This window comes from Salmo salar, chromosome ssa14 (genome assembly GCF_905237065.1).
Source record: "Salmo salar chromosome ssa14, Ssal_v3.1, whole genome shotgun sequence".
Classification (NCBI taxonomy): Eukaryota; Metazoa; Chordata; class Actinopteri; order Salmoniformes; family Salmonidae; genus Salmo; species Salmo salar.
In genome coordinates this window covers 37,747,311-37,771,614 of record NC_059455.1, presented here as the reverse complement: position 1 = coordinate 37,771,614, position 24,304 = coordinate 37,747,311, and the positions used below count along the sequence as shown (strand labels likewise).

The window sequence follows — 24,304 nt, the reverse complement described above, 5'->3', positions numbered from 1 at the left end:
CAGTGTCAGCCTGGATTCACCATGCAATAACAACACAGCAGACCAGTGTCAGCCTGGATTCACCATGCAATGACAACACAGCAGACCAGTGTCAGGCCTGGATTCACCATGCAATGACAACACAGCAGACCAGTGTCAGGCCTGGATTCACCATGCAATGACAACACAGCAGACCAGTGTCAGCCTGGATTCACCATGCAATGACAACACAGCAGACCAGTGTCAGCCTGGATTCACCATGCAATGACAACACAGCAGACCAGTGTCAGCCTGGATTCACCATGCAATAACAACACAGCAGACCAGTGTCAGGCCTGGATTCACCATGCAATGACATCACAGCAGACCAGTGTCAGCCTGGATTCACCATGCAATGACAACACGGCAGACCAGTGTCAGGCCTGGATTCACCATGCAATGACAACACAGCAGACCAGTGTCAGCCTGGATTCACCATGCAATGACATCATGGCAGACCAGTGTCAGCCTGGATTCACCATGCCCGAAGATTATTCCCCAGATGTTTGGCTAATGAAAACATCCATTGTGATGTGGATGAGAACCTATGGCCAAATCCACAAGACAGAGTTGATGGAAATATAGAAGTACAGTAATCAATCCTTTGTTTTGCTTTTCAAATCAAATCAAATTGTATTGTTCGCACACAAGTAATCTAACAATTCCCCAACAACTACCTAATACACACAAATCTAACAAGTAATCTAACAATTCCCCACCAACTACCTAATACACAAATCTAAAGGGGTGAATGAGAATATGTACATATAACTATATGGATGAGCGATGGCCGAGCGGCATAGATTATATACATGTGATATGAGTAATGTATGATATGTAACATTATTAAAGTCACATTTTTAAAGTGGCATTGTTTAAAGTGACTAGTGATCCATTTATTAGTGTCCAGTGATTGGGTCTCAATGTAGGCAGCAGCCTCACTGAGTGAGTGATGGCTGTTTAACAGTCTGATGGCCTTGAGATAGAAGCTGTTTTTCAGTCTCTCGGTCCCAGCTTTGATGCACCTGTACTGACCTCGCCTTCTGGATGATAGCGGGGTGAACAGGCAGTGGCTCGGATGGTTGTTGTCCTTGATGTTATTTTTGGCCTTCCTATGACATCGGGTGCTGTACGTGTCATGGAGGGCAGGTAGTTTGCCCCCGGTAATGCGTTGTGTAGACAGCACCATCCCCTGGAGAGCCTTGCGGTTGAGGACGGTGCAGTTGCCGTACCAGGCTGTGATACAGCCCGACAGGATGCTCTCAATTGTGCATCTGTAAAAATGTGTCAGGGTTTTGGGTGACAGGCCAAATTTCTTCAGCCTCCTGAGGTTGAAGAGGTGCTGTTGCACCTTCTTCACCAAACTGTTTGAGTGGGTGGACCATTTCAGTTTGTCTGTGATGTGTACGCCGAGGAACTTAAAACTTTCCACCTTATCCACTGCTGTCCCTTCGATGTGGATAGGGGGGGTGCTCCCTCTGCTGTTTCCTGAAGTCCACAATCATCTCCATTGTTTTGTTGACGTTGATTGAGGTTGTTTTCCTGACACCACACTCTGAGTGCCTTCACCTCCTCCCTGTAGGCTGTCTCATCGTTGTTGGTGATCAAGCCCACTACTGTTGTGTCGTCTGCAAACTTGCTGATTGAGTTGGAAGCGTGCATGGCCACGCAGTCGTGGGTGAACAGAGAGTACAGGAGAGGGCTGAGCACACACCCTTGTGGGGCCCCAGTGTTGAGGGTCAGCGAAGTGGAGATGTTGTTTCCTACCTTCACCACCTGGGGGCGGCCCGTCAGAAAGTCCAGGACCCAGTTGCAAAGGGCGGGGTTGAGACCCAGGGCCTCCAGCTTGATGATGAGCTTGGAGGGTACTATGGTGTTGAATGCTGAGCTGTGAATGAACAGCATTCTTACATAGGTATTCTTTTTGTCCAGATGGGATAGGGCAGTGTGATGGCGATTGCGTCATCTGTGGACCTAGTGGGGCGGTATGCAAACTGAAGTGTGTCTAGGGTGGCCAGTAAGGTGGCGGTGATATGATCCTTGACTAGCCTCTTAAAGCACTTCATGATGACAGAAGTGAGTGCTACCGGGCGGTAGTCATTTTAGTTCAAATCAAATCCAAGTTTATTTGTCACGTGCGCCAAATACAACAGGTGTAGACCTTACAGTGAAATGCTTACTTACAGGATCTAACCAATAGTGCAAAAAAGGTGCTAGGTGAACAATAGGCAGGTAAAGAAATAAAACAACAGTAAAAAGACAGGCAATATACAGTAGCGAGGCTATAAAATTAGCGAGGCTACATACAGACACCGGTTAGTCAGGCTGATTGAGGTAGTATGTACATGTAGATATGGTTAAAGTGACTATGCATATATGATGAACAGAGAGTAGCAGTAGCATAAAAGAGGGGTTGGCGGGTGGTGGGTGGCGGGACACAATGCAGATAGCCCGGTTAGCCAATGTGCGGGAGCACTGTTTGGTCGGACCAATTGAGGTAGTACGTACATGAATGTATAGTTAAGTGACTATGCATATATGATAAACAGAGAGTAGCAGCAGCGTAAAAAGAGGGGTTGGGGGGGCACACAATGCAAACAGTCCGGGTAGCCATTTGATTAGTTCAGTTACCTTTGCTTTCTTGGATACAGGAACAATGGTAGCCATCTTGAAGTATGTGGGGACAACTGACTGGGATAGGGAGAGATTGAATATGTCCGTAAACACACCAGTCAGCTGGTCTGCACATGCTCTGAGGACAGGGCCAGCAGCCTTGCAAGGGTTAACAAGTTTAAATGTTTTACTCATGTCAGCCACAGAGAAGGAGAGGGGGGGACGCAGTCTTTGGTAGCAATCTGCGACAGTGGCACTGTATTATGCTTAAAGCGGGCAAAGAAGGTGTTTAGTTTGTCTGGAAGCTTGACGTCGGTATCCGTGACGTGGCTGTTTTTGTAATCTGATTTCCTGCCACATACGTCTCGTGTCTGAGCCGTTAAATTGAGACTCCACCTTGTCCCTGTATCGGCATTTCGCTTGTTTGATTGCCTTGGAGAGCTAATAACTACCCTGTTTATATTCAGCCATATCTCCAGCCCTCTTACCATGGTTAAATGCAGTGGATAACGCTTTCAATTTTACGCGAATGATGCCTTCAATCCACGGTTTCTGGCTAGGGTAGGTTTTAATGGTCACAGTGGGTACGACGTCTCCAATGCACTTATTTGTAAATGCACTCACTGAGTCAGCGTATAGGTCAAAATTGTCCTCTGAGGCTGATCAGAACATTTTCCAATCCGAGTGATCAAAACAATCTTGGAGTGTGGCTTCTGATTGGTCAGACCAGCGTTGAATTGTTCACGTCACTGGTACAACCGGTTTGAGTTTCTGCCTATAAGCCAGGACAAGCAAGACGGCGTCGTGGTCGGATTTGCCGAAGGGAGGGCGAGGGAGGGCTTTGTATGCATTGCAGAAGTTAGAGTAGCAGTGGTCGAGAGTATTAGCCCTACGTGTCGTAAAATCAATATGCTGATAAAATTTAGGTAGCACTGTTAGCAAAATTGCTTTGTTAAAATCCATAGCTACAATAAATGCAGCCTCCGGATATATAGTTTCCAGTTTACATTGAGTCGAGTGAAGTTCCTTGAGGGTCGTCTTGGTGTTCACTTGAAGGGGGATGTACACAGCTGTGACTATAACTGACGAGAATACTCTTGGTAGGTAGAATGTCGAACATTTGATTGCAAGGAATTCTAGGTCGGGTGAGCAGAAGGACTTGAGTTCCTGTATGTTGTTATGATTACACCAAGAGTTTTTAATCATAAAGCATACACCCCCGCCCTTCCTCTTCCCAGAGAGGTGTTTATCTCTGTCGGTGCGATGCATGGAGATGCCGGGTGGCTGAACCGATTCCGACAACATATTCAGAGAGAGCCATGTTTCTGTGAAACAGAGAATGTTTCAATCTCTGATGTCTCTCTGGAAGGCAACCCTCGCTCGAATTGTATCTACCTTGTGGTCAAGAGACTGGACATTGTTGAGTAGTATACTTGGGAGCAGAAAGCGTTGTGCCCATTTTCGAAGCCTGACCAGAAGACCGCTCAGTCTGTCCCTTCTGCGTCGCAGTTTTTTTCTGTCAGCTGCTGGGATTCGATCCATTGTCCTGGATGGATGTCCGAAGAGAGGATCTGCTTCAGGAAAGTTGTATTCTTGGTTATAATGTTGGTAAGTTGACGTTGCTCTTATATCCAATAGTTCTTCCCGGCTGTATGTAATAAAAGTTAAGATTTCCTGGGGTAACAATGTAAGAAATAATACATAAAAAAACAAAATACTGCATAGTTTCCTAAAAATGCGAAGCGAGGCGTCATCTCTGTCGGCGCCATCTCAACAAGTGTTTACAGTAAGCCAGGTGAGGTACACTGCAGTTGACGTTTTACTGTAGTTTTTTTCTTTTTTGTAGCTAATTATTTTTGCTTTGATTCAAAGAAACCTATGTTGTGATTTTATTGTATTTCATCAATCAATTTCAGATTTTGTTCAATGATTCCACTGTGTCTGTAATATTCTCTCTACTAGTCCTTTTACAGTGATGTATGTATGTGTAGTACCATAATGAAACATGCATCACATATTTTGTACCACAATATTTAATGATTGTACGGACAACTACACAGTGAAAGTATCGGTATCTTGTGTGTGGGTGATCTAAATGAATGTTCCTATGGTATTTCATGATAAATTATTTATTTGAACCAATGATTCTGCAAGTACAAGGTTTCTTTAAAGATATGAATATACAATGTAATGTTTTCAACATTGGACAGCCTGTGTTATAAGTGATGACCGTTTTGAGTTTTGTGTCTAGAGTTTTGAAAAATGACCACAAGGTTCTGAAATTAGTGCCAAAGTGATTGTAAAAAAAAACTCTAATCGTGCAGCCCTAGCACTCACTCACTCACTCACTCACTCACTCACTCACTCACTCACTCACTCACTCACTCACTCACTCACTCACTCACTCACTCACTCACTCACTCACTCACTCACTCACTCACTCACTCACTCACTCACTCTCTCTCTCTCACACACACACACACACACACACACACACACACACACACACACACACGCTTTTTCAGATGCCAGAGTATTTTTTGCTGTGTCATCCAAAATCATCATAGCCCTCCTCATTAGGAACTAAACACAGAAGGGCTGTGTGTGTGTGTGTGTGTGTGTGTGTGTGTGTGTGTGTGTGTGTGTGTGTGTGTGTGTGTGTGTGTGTGTGTGTGTGTGTGTGTGTGTGTGTGTGTGTGTGTGTGTGTGTGTGTGTGTGTGTGTGTGTCCACCAGCTTTTTGTGTCTTGTCCTTCCATGTCTCATTTCAGGAGAAATATCACACTTTCATAATGACTTCTGAACAGGCAATTAAGGTCCTGTAATACTGACAGCTGACAGCTGTGTGAGGGAGAGGGGGATGTAGTGGGGGGAGGAGAAGGAGGAGGAGGGGTGAGCTGGTAGGGAGAGGGGGGATGTAGTGGGGGAGGAGAAAGAGGAGGAGGGGTGAGCTGGTAGGAAGAGGGGGATGTAGTGGGGGGAGGAGAAGGAGGAGGAGGGGTGAGCTGGTAGGGAGAGGGGGATGTAGTGGGGGGAGAAAGAGGAGGAGGGGTGAGCTGGTAGGGAGAGGGGGATGTAGTGGGAGAGGAGAAGGAGGAGGAGGGGTGAGCTGGTAGGGAGAGGGGGGATGTAGTGGGGGAGGAGAAGGAGGAGGAGGGGGTGAGCTGGTAGGGAGAGGGGATGTAGTGGGGGAGGAGAAAGAGGAGGAGGGGTGAGCTGGTAGGGAGAGGGGGATGTAGTGGGGAAGGAGAAGGAGGAGGAGGGGTGAGCTGGTAGGGAGAGGGGGGATGTAGTGGGGGAGGAGAAGGAGGAGGAGGGGTGAGCTGGTAGGGAGAGGGGGATGTAGTGGGGAAGGAGAAGGAGGAGGAGGGGTGAGCTGGTAGGGAGAGGGGGGATGTAGTGGGGGAGGAGAAAGAGGAGGAGGGGTGAGCTGGTAGGGAGAGGGGGATGTAGTGGGGGGAGAAAGAGGAGGAGGGGTGAGCTGGTAGGGAGAGGGGGATGTAGTGGGGGAGGAGAAAGAGGAGGAGGGGTGAGCTGGTAGGGAGAGGGGGATGTAGTGGGGGGAGAAAGAGGAGGAGGGGTGAGCTGGTAGGGAGAGGAGAGGGGGGATGTAGTGGGGGGAGAAAGAGGAGGAGGGGTGAGCTGGTAGGGAGAGGGGGATGTAGTGGAGGGAGGAAGAGGAGGAGGAGGAGGGGTGAGCTGGTAGGGAGAGGGGGATGTAGAGGGGGGAGGAGGAGGTGGTGTGGGAGAGGGGGAGCTGGTAGGGAGAAGGGGATGTAGTGGGGGAGAAAGAGGAGGAGGAGGAGGAGGAGGAGGAGGAGGAGGAGGGGTGAGCTGGTAGGGAGAGGGGGAGGTAGTGGGGGAGGAGAAAGAGGAGGAGGGGTGAGCTGGTAGGGAGAGGGGGGATGTAGTGGGGGAGAAAGAGGAGGAGGGGTGAGCTGGTAGGGAGAGGGGGATGTAGAGGGGGGAGGAGGAGGTGGTGTGGGAGAGGGGGGAGCTGGTAGGGAGAGGGGGGATGTGGTGGGGGGAGGAGGAGGTGGTGGGGGAGAGGGGTGAGCTGGTAGGAAGAGGGGGATGTGGTGGGGGAGGCGGAGGAGGTGGTGGGGGAGAGGGGTGAGCTGGTAGGGAGAGGGGGATGTAGAGGGGGAGGAGGAGGTGGTGTGGGAGAGGGGGGAGCTGGTAGGGAGAGGGGGATGTGGTGGGGGAGGAGGAGGTGGTGGGGGAGAGGGGTGAGCTGGTAGGGAGAGGGGGATGTGGTGGGGGAGAGGGGTGAGCTGGTAGGGAGAGGGAGATGTGGTGGGGGAGGAGGAGGAGGTGGTGGGGGAGAGGGGTGAGCTGGTAGGGAGAGGGGGATGTGGTGGGGGGAGGAGGAGGAGGTGGTGGGGGAGAGGGGTGAGCTGGTAGGGAGAGGGGGATGTGGTGGCGGGGGGGGGGGCAGTGGTGTGGTTACTACTTGCTGCTAAGAGACTCCCACTCCTCTTAAATGCATTGGCTTGGGATTGCTGTGAATGAAGTCCCCTGCACTCAAATGGAGTTGGGACAAACTGTACATATCATATCCAATGTTGTGCTCTTATCATGAGCTTACTGTGCTGTGAAAGTGTAGAGTAACAGAGACTGATTGTGAGGCAGAACCCATTAACACACACACACACACACACACACACACACACACACACACACACACACACACACACACACACACACACACACACACACACACACACACATTGTATCCCTGTGTCATCACCTGTGTCTTCTGAGAGCAATTCCGTCAGAGTAACGATCCCATGTGGAACACTAAGTAGTGCCTAATCTGTTTCCGTACACCGGATTAATGGACGCACAAATTGCAAGGGGAGCGTAAATCACAGTGACACCGCTCATGCTGGCTCTCCCATAGGCTGGTGGCCTGGCCCAGGTTGTGAATCCATCAATGTGAGGCAGAAATGTCACAACCCAGTCCACAATAGATTGTAAATAACGTTTCAACTGTCAACAATACACAAACACTGGGTAAGACACAGACTGAGAATTTCTGGCCGCACACTGTTAAAATGAACTTGTGTGTGTGTGTGTGTGTGTGTGTGTGTGTGTGTGTGTGTGTGTGTGTGTGTGTGTGTGTGTGTGTGTGTGTGTGTGTGTGTGTGTGTGTGTGTGTGTGTGTGTGTGTGTGTGTGTGTTAATCTTCACAACAAAACCTTATTTGCCATTTTGAATATGCTTTTTGAAATGATATCTCCCCTGGGTCTATCTTTTCATTGGTAAAACGTGGTTGTCAATCGCACACTAAACACTTGTTTCAATGGCAGTCTGTCTTTCTAACCTACACCCAACCAAATATATTATTTAGTTGAATTAATTTTGCATTACAACATCGTAGATGAATGAAAGAGGAAGAGAGGCATGCAGCTGCACAGTGCAACCAGCTAATTATCTCTGATGAAGCTGTCACTCCTCCGGTGAAAGGAGAGAAGGATGAGAGAGAAAGAGAGGGATGTGAGACAAAGAGAAACGGCAATTAGAGACAAGTGAAAACCTCCTTGGTGTGCGCGCACGCACACAAACACACGTGAGAGAGAGGAAAGCTAGGATTTGTGAGGAAGAGTGGGGTGAGAAAAAGAGAGAGAGAGAGAGAGACCAGGTCCACGTCTACAAGGCAGCAATCCCAACTTTTGCCAGGACCCTGAAGGACGTCACCCTCAACAGTAGCCCCAGCACCTCACACCTCAAGGACCTACACCCAGACCACAGCATCACCAACCACACCCCAGCTGTTACCACCCCAAACAAACCCTGGCCACACCCTATATAGGCCACCCCATATCAGACATATGCCCCTTCTGCCCACCCCATGCCCCCCGTCCCTGAGGCAAGGACCTCAACATGACAGCAGGACATATGCCCAGGCTGTGAGCAGAGCAACAGGCCCAACCTCCATCCTGTGACATAAGAGGTATGTATCAGATGCTCATCATGCTCTCCTCACACCTACTGTGATGGTACAGGCCTAAACCACACAAAAACAACACTAGACACGTAGGAACACAAAGCTTTTACTGTCTCATCCTGGAACGTACAAGGTCTGAGGTCATCTGCCTTTGGCCTAAAGAGCAGGAACCCAGACATCATCAAAGAAATTGGAAATACAGACATTGTCATCCTACATGAAAGATGGTATAAAGGTTACAGAGAACTGGTAGTCCCATCCTAGTCTGTGGCGACCTAAATGCCAGAACTGAACAAGAACCTGACACACTCAGCACACATGGGGTAAACACCTACCTGGAGGTGACAGCATTCCCTCCCCCATATGCCCCCTTAGACACAACTCCTACAGCTCTGTCGCATGCTGGGTATGTACATGGTCAATGGTAGGTTTCAAGGGGACTCCTAAGTTAGGAACACCTATAGCTCAACTCTTGGCAGTAGTACTGTAGAGTAGTATATCACTAACCACAACCCAGAGTCTTTTAGAGCGTTCACAGTCAATCAAATTGGCTTTTTACCAAATTACCGTACAACAAACCACATATTCACCCTGCACACCCAAATTGAAAAACAAACAAACCAAACAAAGGCAAAGTCTTCTCATGCTTTGTTGATTTAAAAAAACCTTTCGACTCAATTTGGCATGAGGGTCACTATACAAATTGATGGAAAGTGGTGTTGGAGGAAAAATCCATGTACACAAACATCAAGTGTTCTGTTAAAATCAGCAAAAAAGACACATTTCTTTCCACAGGGCCAGGGGGTGAGACAGGGATGCAGGTTAAGCCCCACCCTCTTCAACATATACTGCTCAAAAAAATAAAGGGAACACTTAAACAACACAATGTAACTCCAAGTCAATCACACTTCTGTGAAATCAAACTGTCCACTTAGGAAGCAACACTGATTGACAATAAATTTCACATGCTGTTGTGCAAATGGAATAGACAACAGGTGGAAATTATAGGCAATAAGCAAGACACCCCCAATAAAGGAGTGGTTCTGCCGGTGGAGACCACAGACCACTTCTCAGTTCCTATGCTTCCTGGCTGATGTTTTGGTCACTTTTGAATGCTGGCGGTGCTTTCACTCTAGTGGTAGCATGAGACGGAGTCTACAACCCACACAAGTGGCTCAGGTAGTGCAGCTCATCCAGGATGGCACATCAATGCGAGCTGTGGCAAGAAGGTTTGCTGTGTCTGTCAGCGTAGTGTCCAGAGCATGGAGGCACTACCAGGAGACAGGCCAATACATCAAGAGACGTGGAGGAGGCCGTAGGAGGGCAACAACCCAGCAGCAGGACCGCTACCTCCGCCTTTGTGCAAGGAGGAGCAGGAGGAGCACTGCCAGAGCCCTGCAAAATGACCTCCAGCATGTGCATGTGTCTGCTCAAACGGTCAGAAACAGACTCCATGAGGGTGGCATGAGGGCCCGACGTCCACATGTGGGGGTTGTGCTTACAGCCCAACACCGTGCAGGACGTTTGGCATTTGCCGGAGAACACCAAGATTGGCAAATTCGCCACTGGCGCACTGTGCTCTTCACAGATGAAAGCAGGTTCACACTGATTACGTGACAGACGTGACAGAGTCTGGAGACGCCGTGGAGAACGTTCTGCTGCCTGCAACATCCTCCAGCTTGACCGGTTTGGCGGTGGGTCAGTCATGGTGTGGGGTGGCATTTCTTTGGGGGGCCGCACAGCCCTCCATGTGCCCGCCAGAGGTAGCCTGACTGCCATTAGGTACCGAGATGAGATCCTCAGACCCCTTGTGAGACCATATGCTGGTGCGGTTGGCCCTGGGTTCCTCCTAATGCAAGACAATGCTAGACCTCATGTGGCTGGAGTGTGTCAGCAGTTCCTACAAGAGGAAGGCATTGATGCTATGGACTGGCCCGCCCGTTCCCCAGACCTGAATCCAATTGCGCACATCTGGGACATCATGTCTCGCTCCATCCACCAACGCCACGTTGCACCACAGACTGTCCAGGAGTTGGCGGATGCTTTAGTCCAGGTCTGGGAGGAGATCCCTCAGGAGACCATCCGCCACCTCATCAGGAGCATGCCCAGGCGTTGTAGGGAGGTCATACAGGCACGTGGAGGCCACACACACTACTGAGCCTCATTTTGACTTGTTTTAAGGACATTACATCAAAGTTGGATCAGCCTGTAGTGTCGTTTTCCACTTTAATTTTGAGTGTGACTCCAAATCCAGACCGCCATGGGTTGATAAATTGGATTTCCATTGATTATTGTTGTGTGATTTTATTGTCAGCACATTCAACTATGTAAAGAAAAGAGTATTTAATAAGATTATTTCTTTCATTCAGATCTAGGATGTGTTGTTTAAGTGTTCCCTTTATTTTTTTGAGCAGTGTATATATCAACGAATTGGCGAGGGCACTAGAACAGTCTGCAGAACCCGGCCTCACCCTACTAGAAACTGAAATTAAATGTTTACCGTTTGTTGATGATCTGGTGCTTCTGTCCCCAACCAAGGAGGGCCTACAGCAGAACCTAGATATTCTGCACAGATTCTGCCAGACCTGGGCCCTGACAGTAAATCTCAGTAAGACCAAAATAATGGTGTTCCAAAAAATGTCCAGTTGCCAGGACCACAAATACAAATTCCATCTAGACACCGTTGCCCTAGAGCACATAAAAAAACTATACATACCTTGGCCTAAACATCAGCGCCACAGGTAACTTCCACAAAGCTGTGAATGATCTGAGAGACAAGGCAAGAAGGGCCTTCTATGCCATCAAAATGAACTTAAAATTTGACATACCAATTATGATCTGGCTAAAAATACTTGAATTAGTTATAGAACCCATTGCCCTTTATGGCTGTGAGGTCTGGGGTCCGCTCACCAACCAAGAATTCACAAAATGAGACAAATACCAAATTGAGACTCTGCTTTCAAAATTCTGCAAAAATATCCTCAGTGTACAACGTAAAACACCAAATAATGCATGCAGAGCAGAATTAGGCCGATACCGGCTAATTATCAAAATCCAGAAAAGAGCTGTTAAATTCTACAACCACCTAAAAGGAAACGATTCCCAAACCTTCCATAACAAAGCCATCACCTACAGAGAGATGAACCTGGAGAAGAGCCCCCTTAGCAAGCTGGTCCTGGGGCTCTGTTCACAAACACAGACCCCACCCAACCAAATCATGAGAAAACAAATATATAATTATAAACACATTGGAAAGAATTTACAAAAAAATACATAGTAAACAAGAATGCTATTGGCCCTAAACAGAGAGTACACAGTGGCAGAATACCTTAGCACTGTGACTGACAAAAAATGTATGAAAGCTTTCACTATGTACAGACTCAGTGAGCATAGCCTTTCTATTGAGAAAGGCCGCCGTAGGCAGATTTTGCTCTCAACAGAAGACCGGTTATGTGCATACTGCCCACAAAATGAGGTGGAAACTGAGCTGCACTTCCTAACCTTCTGCCAAATGTATGACCATATTAGAGACACATTTCCCTCAGATTACACAAATAAACACCCATATCTATTGGGTGAAATATCACAATCCCAGCAGCAAGATGTGTGACCTGTTGCCGCAAGAAAAGGGCAACCAGTGGACAACAAATACCATTGTTAATACAACCCATATTTATATTTATTTATTTTCCAATTTGTATTTTAACTATACTGAACAAAAATGTAAATGCAACATGCAACAATTTCAAATTTTTTACTGAGTTGCTGTGGACATCAGTCAATTGAAATCAATTCATTAGGCCCTAATCTATGTATTTCACATGACTGGGCAGGGCATAGGCCCACCCACTTGGGAACCAGGCCCACCCACTGGGGAGCCAGGCCCAGCCACCCACAAAAGGACTTTATTACAGACAGAAATACTCCCCAGTTTCAACAGCTGTCCGGGGGGCTGTTGTCAGAAGATCCCGCAGATGAAGAAGCCGGATGTGGAGGTCCTGGGCTGGCATTTTTACACGTGGTCTGCGGATGTGAGGCCGGTTGGACATGCTGCCAAATTCTCTAAAATGATGTTGGAGGCGGCTTATGGTAATTGCGTGCTCCCTCAAAACTTGAGACATCTGTGGCATTGTGCTGTGTGACAAAACTGCACATTTTAGTGGCCTTTTATTGTCCCCAGCGCAAGGTGCACCTGTGTAATGATAATGCTGTTTAATCAGCTTCTTGATATGCCACACCTGTTATCTAGACAAAGGAGAAATGCTCACTAACAGGGATGTAAACAAATGTGTGCACAACATTTGAGAGAAATATGTTTTTTGTGCTTATGGAACATTTCTGGAATATTTTATTTCAGCTCATAAAACATGGGACCAACACTTTACATATTGCGCTTAGATTTTTGTTCAGTATATTTGCACATCGTTACAACAGTGTACATTACCAAAATATGACATTTGAAATGTCTCTATTCCTTTGCAACTTTTGTGAGTGTAATGTTTACTGTTTCACTTTTGTTTATTATCTATTTCATTTACTTTGGCAATGTAAACATATGCCAATAAAGCCCTTGGAATTGAATTGAGAGAGCGACAGAGAGAGAGAGAGAGAGAGCGCAAGAGAGGGCGAGAGAGAGACAAGGAGAGAGAGAAGGCATGACAGAAAGAGGAAGAGAGAGAGAGAGAGGGAGAGAGAGAGAGAGGGAGAGGGCGAGACAGAGACAAGGAGAGAGAGAAGGCGTGACAGAAAGAGGAAGAGAGACAGGGGGGAATTAAATATGGGTTAGTGGGTGTAAGAAGCGCAAGCTGTTATATTTTGTCATCTGACGCTGCGTTTGGGGGTTGGTCCTTTTGTAGTATTTCATGACACAACATAACTTCCCACCTAGTACAGTAGGCTTTGTGAGTGAGTGGGAAGTCTCTCTGCCTCCACCCATTTCTTCCCTCCCTCCCTCCCTCCCTCCCTCCCTCCCGCCCTCCCTCCCTCCCTCCCTCCCTCCCTCCCTCCCTCCCTCCCTCTCTCTTTGTGCTCTCTGTCTATCTGTATGGGTAGCGGGCTGGAAAGCAGAGGAGTAGAATGACATTCTTTTATCTAACAGTATGCTTCACTCTACACTGCTGCCACTCAGCAATGACCTACAACAAGCACAGCCACACACACACACACACACACACACACACACACACACACACACACACACACACACACACACACACACACACACACACACACACACACACACACACACACACACAGAAAGGCAGATATATTAAAGGCAGGAACAACAGGAGCACCCATACAAAGCAGGCGCAAACACACAACATACACACAAATACATACACAACGGCAGCAATCACACACACACACACACACATAAAAAGGAATATCCATCCAATCCGGTACGTACACATTCTAGGTCACTGAAACTTGCAGTGCAGCACAAAACACACTCCTAAACAAATGCACTGTGATACCTGCGTGTGATTGTGGCATCAATCAGACACCCTTCACTGCCCAACACTCCCCAGACAGATGCACCCTGTTGTCCCTCCAACCTCTCCCCATCCCTCCCCATCTCTCATCCTTCCCCTCCAACCTCTCCCCATCCCTCCCCATCTCTCATCCCTCCCCTCCAACCTCTCCCCATCCCTCCCCATCTCTCATCCCTCCCCTCCAACCTCTCCCCATCCCTCCCCATCTCTCATCCCTCCCCTCCAACCTCTCCCCATCGCTCCCCATCTCTCATCCCGCCCCTCCAACCTCTCCCCATCCCTCCTCATCTCTCATCCCTCCCCTCCAACCTCTCCCCATCCCTCCCCATCTCTCATCCCTCCCCTCCAACCGCTAACCATCTCTCATCCCTCCCCTCGAACCTCTCCCCATCCCTCCCCATCTCTCAGCCCTCCCCCTCCAACCTCTCTCCATCCCTCCCCATCTCTCATCCCTCCCCTCCAACCTCTCCCCATCCCTCCCCATCCCTCCCCATCTCTCATCCCTCCCCTCCAAACTCTCCCCATCCCTCCCCATCTCTCATCCCTCCCCTCCAACCTCTCCCTATCCCTCCCCATCTCTCATCCCTCCCCTCCAAACTCTCCCCATCCCTCCCCATCTCTCATCCCTCCCCTCCAACCTCTCCCCATCTCTCATCCCTCCCCTCCAACCTATCCCCATCCCTCTCCATCTCTCATCCCTCCCCTCCAACCTCTCCCTATCCCTCCCCATCTCTCATCCCTCCCCTCCAACCTCTCCCCATCTCTCATCCCTCCCCTCCAACCTCTCCCCATCCCTCCCCATCTCTCATTCCTCCCCTCCAACCTCTCCCCATCCCTCCCCATCTCTCATCCCTCCCCTCCAACCTCTCCCCATCCCTCCCCATCTCTCATCCCTCCCCTCCAACCTCTCACCATCCCTCCCCATCTCTCATCCCTCCCCTCCAACCTCTCCCCATCCCTCCCTCTCTCTCTCATCCCTCCCCTCCAACCTCTCCCCATCCCTCCCCATCTCTCATCCCTCCCCTCCAACCTCTCCCCATCCCTCCCCATCTCTCATCCCTCCCCTCCAACCTCTCCCCATCTCCCCCATCTCTCATCCCTCCCCTCCAACCTCTCCCCATCCCTCCCCATCTCTCATCCCTCCCCTCCAACCTCTCCCCCATCCCTCCCCATCTCTCATCCCTGCCCTCCAACCTCTCCCCATCCCTCCCTCTCTCTCTCATCCCTCCCCTCCAACCTCTTTTCCTCCTCCCTCCCTCCCTCCCTCCCTCCCTCCCTCCCTCCCTCCTCCCTCCCTCCCTCCCTCCCTCCCTCCCTCCTTCCCTATCCTGCTCTCTTTCTCTCTCTCTCATCCCTCCCCTGCAACCACTCCTCATCCCTCTCTCTCTCATCCCTCCCCTCCAAATTCTCCTCATCCCTCTCGCTCTCTCTCTCTCTCTCTCCCTGTCTCTCATTCCTCCCCTCCAACCTCTCCCCTTCCCTCCCCATCTCTCTTCCCTCCCCTCCAACTTCTCCCCATCCCTCCCTTTCTCTTATCCCTCTTCTCCAACATTTCCCCATCCATCCATCCATCCCTCCCAAACTCTCATGCCTCCCCTCCAAACTCTCCCCATCCCTCCCCATCTCTCATCCCTCCCCTCCAACCTCTCCCCATCCCTCCCCATCTCTCATCCCTCCCCTCAAACCTCTCCCCATCCCTCCCTCTCTCTCTCATCCCTCCCCTCCCCTCCAACCTCTCCCCATCCCTCCCCATCACTCATCCCTGCCCTCCAACCTCTCCCCATCCCTCCCTCTCTCTCTCATCCCTCCCCTCCAACCTCTTCTCCTCCCTCCGTCCGTCCGTCCGTCCCTCCTCTCCCCTCCCTCCCTCCTCCCTCCCTCCCTCCCTCCCTCCTCCCTCCCTCCCTCCCTCCCTCCCTCTCTCTCTCTGTCTCTCTCTCATCTCTCCCCTCCAACCTCTCCCAATCCTGCTCTCTTTCTCTCTCTCTCATCCCTCCCCTGCAACCGCTCCTCATCCCTCTCTCTCTCATCCCTCCCCTCCAAATTCTCCTCATCCCTCTCGCTCTCTCTCTCTCTCTCCCTGTCTCTCATCCCTCCCTCCAACCTCTCCCCATCCCTCCCCATCTCTCATCCCTGCCCTCCAACCTCTCCCCTTCCCTCCCCATCTCTCTTCCCTCCCCTTCAACTTCTCCCCATCCCTCCCTTTCTCTTATCCCTCTTCTCCAACATCTCCCCATCCATCCATCCATCCATCCCTCCCAAACTCTCATGCCTCCCCTCCAAACTCTCCCCATCCCTCCCCATCTCTCATCCCTCCCCTCAAACTTCTCCCCATCCCGCCCTCTCTCTTACCCCTCCCCTCCAATCTCTCTCCATCCATCCATCCATCCATCCCTCCCCATCCCCCATCCCTCCCCTCCAACCTCTCCCCATCCCTCCCTTTCTCTCATCCCTCTCCTCCAACCTTTCCCCATCCCTCTCTCTCTCATCCCTCCCCTCAAACCTCTCCTCATTCCTTTCTCTCTCATCCCCTCCAACCTCTCCTCATCCCTCTCTCTCTCATCCCCCCTCCTACCTCGCCTCATCCCTCTCTCTCTCTCATCCCACTCCTCCAACCTCTTCTCATCTCTCTCTCTCATCGCTCCCCATCACATATCCCTCCCCTCAAACCTCTCCTCATCCCTGTCTCTCTCTCATCCCTCCCCTCCAACCTCTCCTCATCCCTCTCTCATCCCTCCTCATCTCATATCCCTCCCCTCCAACCTCTCCCCCATCCCTCCCCATCTCTCATCCCTCCCCTCAAACCTCTCCTCATCCCTTTCTCTCTCATCCCCTCCAACCTCTCCTCCTCCCTCTCTCTCTCATCCCCCTCCAACCTCTCCTCATCCCTCTCTCTCTCATCCCACTCCTCCAACCTCTTCTCATCTCTCTCTCTCATCGCTCCCATCACATATCCCTCCCCTCAAACCTCTACTCATCCCTGTCTCTCTCTCATCCCTCCAACCTCTCCTCATCCCTCTCTCGCTCATCCCACCTCTCCAAACCTCTCCTCATCGCTCTCTCATCCCTCCTCATCACATATCCCTCCCCTCCAACCTCTCCCCATCCCTCCTCATCTCTCATCCCTCCCCTCCAACCTCTCCTCATCCCTCTCTGTCATCCCTCCCCTCAAACCTCTCCTCATCCCTCTATCTCATTCTCCCCCTCCAACCTCTCCTCTTCTCTCTCTCATCCCTCCCCATCGCATATCCCTCCCCTCCAACCTCTCCTCATCCCTCCCTCTCTCTCATCCCTCCCTCAGCCTTTTTCTTCAGCTCTTTCTTTCTCATCTACTTTCTCTCTCTCTATTTCTATTTCTCTCTCTCTTTCTCTCTCTTTCTCTCCCCTCTCTCTCTTTTTCTCTCTCTATTTCTCTTTCTCTTTCTCTCTCTCTCTGTTATTCCTTTCCTCTCCTCTCCCTTTCACCCTCCCCAGTCTCTTTTCCCCTCCCCCCTCTCCCCCTCTCTATTTCTCTCCTCTCTCTCTCGCTCTCCCTCTCTCTCTCTATTTCTCTCTTTCTCTCTCTCTTTCTCTCTCTTTCTGTTTCTCTCTCTCTCTCTCTGTTATTCCTTCCCTCTCCTCTCCCTTTCACCCTCCCCAATCTCTCTTCCCCTCCTCCCTCTCCCCCCTCTCTCTCTATTTCTCTCCTCTCTCTCTCTCTCTCTCTCTCTCTCTCTCTCTCTCGCTCTATTTCTCTCTTTCCCTCTCTTTCTCTCTCTCTCTCTGTCTCTCTCTCTCTCTCTCTGTCATTCCTTCCATCTCCTCTACCTTTCACCCTCCCCAATCTCCCCCCTCTCTTCCCCCTCTCTCTCTCTCTCTCTCCCTCTCTCTCTCTCTCTCTCTCTCTCTCTCTCTCTCTATTTCTCTCTCTCTCTCTCTCTGTCATTCCTTCCATCTCCTCTCCCTTTCACCCTCCCCAATCTCCCCCCTCTCTTCCCCCCTCTCTCTCTCTCTCTCCATACATGGCTCACTGAGTGAACAGCCTGAAGCTGTCTACATGGCTCTGTTCACTGTTGTTTTACAGTACACTCTCTTTCTCTCTCACTCCCCCTCCCCTCTCTCTCACTCTTTTCTCTCTCTCACTCCATGCTCTCTTACTCTCCTCTATCCTCTTTCTCATTCTCCGCAATCCGAAAGGAATTGGCAACTCACAGATGTCTTTGGGGAAAAGCTTTCACACCATCTCTCATTCCATATAAAACCCTGGCAGCATTCAGGCAGTGGAGTACTCACCCCAGGTAGGGTTTTCTGCTCATGCAATGCATTCTGGGCTTTGATGGCAGACTCCCTGGCACAGTAGGTGAGAAATGCACATCCTGTCAATCAAAACAGACCAACAAGGGTTAGTCACACACACACAGACACACACATGAATGCAGCTTGCTCACACAAGCCCCCCCTTCCCTCTCTCTCTCTCTCACACACACACACACACACACACACACACACACACACACACACACACACACACACACACACACACACACACACACACACACACACACACACACACAGAGACATACACACACACACACACACACACACACACACACACACACACACACACACACACACAGACACACTCACTTGGCAATACTGGCCTAAATCCTGTTGATTGTGTATGCGTTGCCTATGCAATGTGATGCATAGACGTGACGGTGGTGAAATATACGTTTCGATTTTATGCCAAATAATCCCTATTTTTGTTTGCATCATGACACTGCGATGGCGCGGGGAAAAACACTATGTTATGCGCGCAGCTGGCGCAAACAAACATTGGCGTGTAATAATTAGGGCAAGAAAAAAAGTGTTGGGAAGTGTGAGGAGCCTTTAGCTGTGAGACCAACTTGCATTTTACTTATATCAACTCACATGAACATGCTACTCCTACACACTAAAAGAGAGAATCTGTCGAGATGAGAAGAACAAATAAATCAGTTATGCTATTATTATGGGGAAATGACAGTAATAATGTTAAGCCTATATGCAACCTTATTCTGCAAGTCATTTGGGCTTTTCAGTACAAGGTGCGTAGACTAACACATTATTGCATTACAGACATCACGAGAGAGAATAGATGATGAGAGACAATCCAACACAAAAAGGAACAAAAATGGAATGACTATTGCGTTTCATATGGATGATAATTACATCGTAATAATACAGTAACCTAATTACAATGTAACGACCATCTGTGAGGGAATGCGCAGGGGCAACATAAATGCTACCTTTATGCATGCCTGTGTATCGGTCCTTCAGAACAGACAATTCGTGGATTTTCCCAAACTGCTCAAAGAGAGGTTTCAGGTCTTTTTCCTCGAGGTTCCGCGGTATCTGTCCAATGAAGAGCTTGATGGCGTCCTGGTCTTTCATGGCGCCGCTGTCCGTGTGCATGGAGACGGTTTCGGGTCCGTTCATGGGCTTCGGAACAGGGCTGTGATCGAGCTGATGCTGATGAGGGATAAGTAAGAGCGGCTGTGGTAGAAGCAGGTTGACGGGGGCGGGATGAGGCGGCTGGGGATGATGCTGCTGCTGATGCCTTCTGCTTTCACTCTGTGTAAATCTGGCCATGCTGAGCTGGGAGTAGGTTGGAGGACAGTGACAACACACACTGAGACACGCACACACACTAGTAGGCTACTGAGAGGGTAAGAGCGATGCACTCAGATGGAAACACACACGGGCTTGTTCTGTCTCAATTCCCAAATGGCACCTGTCTTCTTCACGCTCGGGTTTGGTGGAAGGAGTGGGTTGAAATTTTCGAGAATCGTTGGTTGTTGAGCAACATCTGCTGGAGATGACGAGGAACTGCAACTGTGGTCAGCATGGCCTCTAATTTCATCATGTGCTCTTAGTTTTTCACTCCTTTACCCATGTCATTATTATGACTCATTTAGAAAAACACTCCTTTTGTTATTCTTCTATGTTTTATTTACCTTTAGTACATTTTTTTGTGTGTGAAATATATTGAGAAGTGTACATGCTCTTTGAATAAAGTTGGATTAAGTTGAAACAGGTTGATATCATATCCCGATAGAATGCGTCCTTTCCTTGTCTGCTTTTATCAGAGAGGATTTGACAGAGATTTGACTTGATAAACAATAGAAACAACCTTTATAGTCACCCACCTTCACCCATCAGTGGTAGCCTAATGGGGGTTAGGTGATGAGAGGACAGGAAACTATGCCGATAGCTTGATTGCAGTAACCAGAATTGGTGGTTCTTGAGTGACACCTTGAGATGAGTATTTGGAGGTACAATTGTGATTGAAACTGCTACAGTATAGGAAGGCAATTCAGTAACATTATACTATGCTAACTTAAACTATACAGTATATTATAAACTGAGTGGTTCGAGCCCTGAATGCTGATTGGCTGACAGCCATGGTATATCAGACCATATACCATGGGTATGAAAAAACGTATTTTTACTGCTCTAATTAAGTTGGTAACCAGTTTATAATAGCAATAAGGGACATCGGAGGTTTGTGATATATGTCCAATATTCCACGGTTAAGGGCTGTGTCCAGGCACTCCGCATTGCGTCGTGCTTAAGAACAGCCCTCAACCATGGTATATTGGCCATATTCCACATCCCCTCGGGCATTATTGCTTACATATATACTATACTAACTATAGTAACTGGGCAGTATACAGAGCCTCCACACTCCAGACAATCCCTTATCTAATTTATGTCAATACCACTGATCTCAAAAGACTTGACAGATACTAGAACCACGAAGGAAACTTATCCTATAAATGGATGAAGGAAACTTATCCTATAAATGGTTGATGGATGGATAGATTGGTTGATTGATAAATTTAATAATTGATGAAGCCTTAAAAAGACAAAAGCATAAATGTTTTTATGACTGTACTGTTAGCGACACTTTTCCCATGAATGAAGGTATCCCCCTCTCCAAATCAAAATCAAACATGGATTCCATGGCATGTTTTCGCTTTGCGCACACACCTGTCTGTGTTTCACACCTGTTGCCTAAATACAGAGAAGAAGTAGAACGGAGTGCGTGTGTGCAAACATTAATATCCGTTTGCTTTTTATTTGGGGAGGGGGTGGTAGCATCTAACAACTCAATTGAATACTTTCTTGTGCACTGCTAGCTGATGTAAGGAATGCCGATTTAATAACAACTGTCTGCCGACTATGGGTACCTCTTAATGTGGTTACCATACGCTGCTAAACAAGTACAGCACAGGAGGTTGGTGGCACCGTAATTGGGGAGGACGGGCACGTGGTAATGATTGGAGCGGAATCAGTGAAATGGTATCAAATACATCAAACACATGGTTTCCACGTGTTTGCTGCCATTAAAATAGCTCTGTTCCAGACATTATTATAAGCCGTCCTCCCCTCAATAGCCTCCACTGAAGTACAGTCAGTAGTGTAGTGGAGGATAAACGCAAGCAAACACAGTTTCTGCATGCACCTTTTTTATCCTGTTGAGGACAGACGTTCCACTAGCGGAACCACGTTCCGCCTGCGGAACCCCTAGCCAACAGCCAATGGCATCGCAGGCGAGAAATACAAAACCAACTAAAATACCACAATTCAATTTTCTCAAACAATCAACTATTTTACACCATTTTAAAGAACTCTCGTTAATCTAACCACATTGTCCGATTTCAAAAAGGCTTTACAGCGAAAGCAAAACATTAGAAAATGTCACGTTACAGCACAGATGCTGTATTTTCGAGTACCCAGCCAAAAAATAATCACACAGCCATTTTCAAAGCAAGCATATATGTCACAAAAACCCAAACCACAGCTAAATGCAGCACTAACCTTTGATGATCTTCATCAGATGACACTCCTAGGACATTATGTTATACAATACATGCACGTTTTGTTCAATCAAGTTCATATTTATATCAAAAACCAGCTTTTTACATTAGCATGTGACGTTCAGAACTAGCATACCCACCGAAAACTTCCGGTGAATTTACTAAATTACTCATGATAAACGTTCACAAAATACATAACAATTATTTTAAGAATTATAGATACAGAACTCCTTTATGCAATCGCGGTGTCAGATTTTAAAATAGCTTTTCGGCGAAAGCACATTTTGCAATATTCTGAGTACATAGCTCGACCATCACGGCTAGCTATTTTGACACCCACCAAGTTTGGGACAACCTAAACTCAGAATTACTATTACAAAAATTGGATTACCTTTGCTGTTCTTTGTCAGAATGCACTCCCAGGACTTCTACTTCAACAACAAATGTTGTTTTGGTTCCAAATAATCCATAGTTATATTCAAATAGCTCCGTTTTGTTCGTGCGTTCAGGTCACTATCCGAAGGGTGACGCGCGAGCGCATTTCGTGACAAAAAATGTCAAAATATTCCATTACCGTAATTAGAAGCATGTCAAACGCAGTTTAAAATAAATGTTTATGCTATTTTTCTCGTAAAATAGCAATAATATTCCAACCGGGCAACGTTGTATTCATTCAAAGGCTGAAAGAAAAAAATGGAGTAGTCTCGTGACCGCGCATCTCCAGTGTCACTGTCCCCAGCTGACCACTCACAAATTCTGCTGCTGTTCTTCGCCCAGAGACAGCAGACACCCCATTCCACTTTCTGGCGCCTTCTGAGAGCCAATGGAAGCCTTAGAAAATGTCACGTTACAGCACAGATGCTGTATTTTCGATAGAGATGCAACAGAAGGACAACAAATTGTCAGACAGGGCACTTCCTGTATGGAATCTTCTCAGGTTTTGGCCTGCCATATGAGTTCTGTTATACTCACAGACACCATTCAAACAGTTTTAGAAAGTTTATAGTGTTTTCTATCCAAATCTACTAATTATATGCATATTCTATTTTCTGGGCAGGAGTAGTAACCAGATTAAATCGGGTACGTTTTTTTTATCTGGCCGTGAAAATACTGCCCCCTATCCCAAAGAAGTTATTTTGCTCAGCCGTTTACCTACCTTTTGCAGAGAAATGCATTGAAAGTAGCCTATATGGAGCATTGCTAATTATTATGAATTTTGCTATCATTTAAAGTCTAATTACCCACTTTAGAAATGTTGATCACCAGCTCTTGGTTGTCACTAGTTACCAAGCCACAAAGTAATAAACCTCGCCTCCAATGCAGAAAAAGTGATATATGTATTTTACTTATATGTTTTATACGGTTATATATGGTGGAAACATACAGTATATGCCCATATATGCTTATATATGTATCCACACATATAAGCACACATCAGTAAATATACAGTACCAGTCAAAAGTTTGGACACACCTACTCATTCAAGGGTTTTTCTTTATTTGAACTATTTTCTACATTCTACATTCTACAAAAGCTTCATCCCTGTGCCTTCCTGTCCCATCGTCTCAACTCCGCGGAAAGGAACTATGACGTTGGGAACCGGGAACTTGTGGCGGTTAAGATGGCGTTGGAGGAGTGGAGGCAATGGCTGGAAGGGGCGGAACATCCATTTTTTGTGTGGACTGACCATAAAAATGTAGAATACTTCCGCACAGCCAGGCACCTTCACTCTAGGCAGGCCCGTTGGGCCCTGTTATTCACCAGGTTCAACTTCACGCGCAGGATTCAAAAATGTGAAGCCGGACGCCCTCTCTCGCCTGTACAGTTCCGCTGCCCCACCCTCTGAATCTGAGACCATCCTCCCTACCTCATTTGTTGCGGCTTCGGTTGTCTGGGGTATTGAGGCCCTGGTCCACAAGGCACAACATTCCAAGCCGGACCCTGGGGGGCCCCGGCTAATCGGATGTTCGTCCCTGATTTGGCCCGGTCTCAGGTCCTGGAATTGGCTCATTCCTCCAGGGTTACCTGTCATCCTGGCACCCGTCGAACCCTGGCCTTCCTCTGACAACACTTCTGGTGGCCTACTATGGTTCCTGATGTCTCGGTCTTCGTCGCCGCATGCACTGTATGTGCTCAAAATAAGACTCCGCGGCAAGCTCCGTCTGAACTCCTTCAGGCACTCCCTGTTCGTCATCGCCACTGGTCCCATATTTCCCTGGATTTTGTCACTGGGCTCCCTCCGTCAGATTGCAATGCCACCATTCTGACGGTGATGGGCAGGTTCTCTAAAGCCACCCATTTCATCCCTCTCCCCAAGTTACCTTCAGCCAAGGAGACGGCCCAGCTCATGGTGCAGCACATCTCTCAAATCCATGGACTCCCGGGTTGACA

General features: G+C 48.3%; 1 protein-coding gene across 2 annotated transcripts in view; it reads right to left on the bottom strand.

Moving 5' to 3' along the window:
* The window catches only part of LOC106569511 (CUGBP Elav-like family member 5), a 112,806-nt gene extending 92,993 nt beyond the window's left edge, over positions 1–19,813 (bottom strand). For both annotated transcript variants that reach the window (XM_014140927.2, XM_014140928.2), the window contains exons 1-2: positions 19,340–19,813; positions 18,345–18,427 (exon numbers count right to left, since the gene is read on the bottom strand). In XM_014140927.2, the coding sequence (XP_013996402.1) occupies positions 18,345–18,427; positions 19,340–19,682 (426 nt within the window). In that variant the 5' untranslated portion in view covers positions 19,683–19,813. The remainder of the gene's footprint in view (positions 1–18,344; positions 18,428–19,339) is intronic.
* Positions 19,814–24,304: the final 4,491 nt, after the last annotated feature.